The sequence below is a fragment of the Leopardus geoffroyi genome, chromosome D1, assembly GCF_018350155.1.
Source record: "Leopardus geoffroyi isolate Oge1 chromosome D1, O.geoffroyi_Oge1_pat1.0, whole genome shotgun sequence".
Lineage (NCBI taxonomy): Eukaryota > Metazoa > Chordata > Mammalia > Carnivora > Felidae > Leopardus > Leopardus geoffroyi.
In genome coordinates, this window is record NC_059329.1 from 101358028 (window position 1) to 101361104 (window position 3077).

At 37.7% G+C, this 3077-nt stretch overlaps 1 protein-coding gene across 1 annotated transcript; it reads right to left on the minus strand.

The window, feature by feature from the left end:
• Positions 1-1827: 1827 nt before the first annotated feature.
• Positions 1828-2784, minus strand: LOC123602665 (olfactory receptor 10AG1-like). Its single transcript, XM_045487128.1, has one exon. It carries the CDS (start codon positions 2782-2784, stop codon positions 1828-1830), a length of 957 nt encoding a protein of 318 aa, XP_045343084.1.
• Positions 2785-3077: the final 293 nt, after the last annotated feature.

The following is a 3077-nucleotide window of genomic DNA, read 5'->3' on the forward strand; positions in this document are numbered from 1 at the left end:
TGAAAAAGGTTGAAATATTGTGAGAGTTACCAAAATGTGACCCAGCTTTGTTAAAATTATACGATGATGACCTTGATAATTGTTTCTTAGCATTTGTTTTTCTTTTCTTTTCTTTTCTTTTTTTCCTTTAAGTTGAAGTTCTATGCCAGGGAGGAATCATAGGGAAGTTGTGTTATATATTCTCTTTTATTCCTTCTAAAGAACTCTGGTGAGAAATGCAGTATGGTAATGGAGAAGGTGAAGGGGGGAGTGAAGGTATTCTGTATTTTCAAAGGAATATTATGGGAGGCCTGCTGGGAATACCCAAGGGCCTGGAATGGTTGGTGCCCAGAGGTTTACAGAATCCGGAATGGTGTGGAGGAAACAGATATGGGAAGAACAGTATTGACTAATAGGAGTTTTATCAAATTTTGCTTCTTTAATGTTCAGATTTACTCTTTCCTGTCTTCCTACACAGCTATTTCTTTGTCATTAAGACACTGGAAAGTTTCTTTTAAAAAAAGAAAGGAGGGAAATTGCTGATTTCTACTTCAAGAAGGGAGGAAGAGATAAGAAATGTAACTCACACAGCCCAGAACTAACATTTTTTTTAACGTTTATTTATTTTTGAGAGACAGAGACAGAGCACGAGTCGGGGAGGGGCAGAGAGAGAGGGAGACACAGAATCCAAAGCAGGGTCCAGGCTCTGAGCTGTCAGCACAGAGCCCAACGTGGGGGTCGAACTCTGGAGCCATGAGATCATGACAAGAGCTGCAGTTGAATGCTTAACCAACTGAGCCACCCAGGTGCCCCACCAGAGCTAACATTTTGATAGTTTTATATAAAACTCATTTCAATTACCCAAAACTGTTATCTCTTTCTCCCCACATTTGCATCATTTCTATACATTTAAAATCTATATGTCCAAATTACCACCAAGTCTTCTAATTAACATGACAAAAGTAAAGTAGATTAGGTAACATTCTGGAGGAAGACTGGATCCTGGAAAGGAGATAATGTGGCCCCCTTTTCCATATGTGAATTCAGCTTTAGGGAATAGCTGATGACTCACCAATAAAAAACAGATTGAATGTGAATTATCTGTAACACGTCAACTGTACTTAGTACCATTGGATTCAAATCCTTCCTTTCTTTACATGACCTCACCTGATTAGAAGGTGATTACTAATCATGAGCAGATAAAATATCAGTAGTTCAACTTTTATTATTTGTCATCCTTTCCATGTAACAAAGTTAACTAGATGTCTCATATTTTTCATATAATATGTTGGGACTGGAGATAGAAAAATGAATAATCTTTCTGTGAAACAGAAAATGTTGGCCATATTCTGGAATCTTACCAAAAAGCAGCAGCAACAGCACCTTTATTAACTCCTATGTGTTGTTTTAAATATTTCAATACTTTGGATTAAATGTGGGATTAATATACTGTTTAAAAATAACAACTGTGGGGCACCTAGTTGGCTCAGTAGGTTAAGTGTCAGACTCTCGATTTTGGGTCAAGTCATGATCTCATGGTTCATGAGTTTGAACCCAGCATCAGGTTCTGGGGCTGACAGCACAGAGCCTGTTTGGGATTCTCTCTTTGCCTCTCTCTCTCTGCCTGTCCACCACTCATGCTGTCTCTCTCTCTCTCTCTCTCTATCTCTCAAAATAAATAAATAAACATTAAAAAATAACTGCTGAGTTTATTTAATATGAGACAAGAATATGGCAACATTTCAATAGAATAATTAAGAGTCCTGGAAAAATTGGAGACGAAACAACATGAATGGATGGAGACTGTGATAAATAAGAAAATAGATTTTACAAAGCTATGTTTTTGAGTCATATTACAATCCATTTTGGTAAGAATTTTTTGAGTGCCACCAAAACATCTTTGTTTCTCAGACAATATATTATGGGATTAAACATTGGTGTCACAATGCTGTAAAAGAGAGAAAGAACTTTGTCCATTCCTGTTGAATGGCTGGACTTTGGTCTCAAATACGAAATGATGCCTGATCCAAAGAATAAAGCCACAACCACAAGGTGGGAAGAACACGTAGAGAATGCCTTGGCTCGCCCAGCGGCTGATGGCAGCTTCAGGATGGTTGAGATTATTTTCACATAAGATCCGAGAATCAACATAAAAGGAATAGTGACAACTAGAACAGCAACTGTATAAACCAATATCTCAATCGTAAAAGTATCCCCACAGGCAAGCTTAAGTATTGGAGGTATGTCACAGAAAAAGTGATTCAACTGATTGGACCCGCAGAAGGGTAGAGAGAAGATTAGGTAAGTGAACCCTATGTGTACTGGAATTCCAGTGATCCAACAGCCAGCTGCCAATTGGATACACAGCCTACTGTTCATGATGAGAGGGTAGAGTAAGGGGTTGCAAATGGCGACATACCTGTCGTAAGCCATTGCAGTCAAAATAAAGCACTCGGTGGCTCCAAAGACCAGAAAGAAATACATTTGTGTAGCACAGGCCAGAAAGGAAATGCTTCTACTTTGTCTACAAAGATCTGTTAATAATCTGGGGACAGTGACTGACACATAACATATTTCCAAGGAAGAAAAGTTCCCAAGGAAAAAATACATGGGAGTCCGGAGGGAGGGATCAATCTGGGTTATTATGATAATGAGGCTATTTCCCATCAGAATAATCACATAAATTATCAAAAACACCCCAAAAAGAAACTCTTGGAGGTCAGGAACATCAGAAAAGCCAAGCAGGATGAAATCCATTAATGTAGTGTGATTCCCTCGTGGAGGATATTGTCCTTTAGATTCCATCTACAAAGAAAATGATTTCAAGGCTTAGAATTCTCTTCAACTGCTGGGCCCATTGCAGAATGGGACATATTAAATAGATGATTTCAAATCCACTGACACAGGATAGATATCCAGTTTTTTCTGTTTTTTGTTTTCTATTGTTGGTGATATATTTCAAATCCAACATCTCCAAATTCCAGTATATAAAAACAGAAAGTAATCTTAAACACTAATCTTCCTGCTGCTGTTAATAACATATATAAATGGATAACACTGCAAAATAAACAACAATAAAATAAAAACAAAAGGCATCA

Bases quoted from the DNA above. Each gene is read 5' to 3' on its own strand.
- LOC123602665 (XM_045487128.1), bottom strand. From the start codon at position 2,784: ATGGAATCTAAAGGACAATATCCTCCACGAGGGAATCACACTACATTA.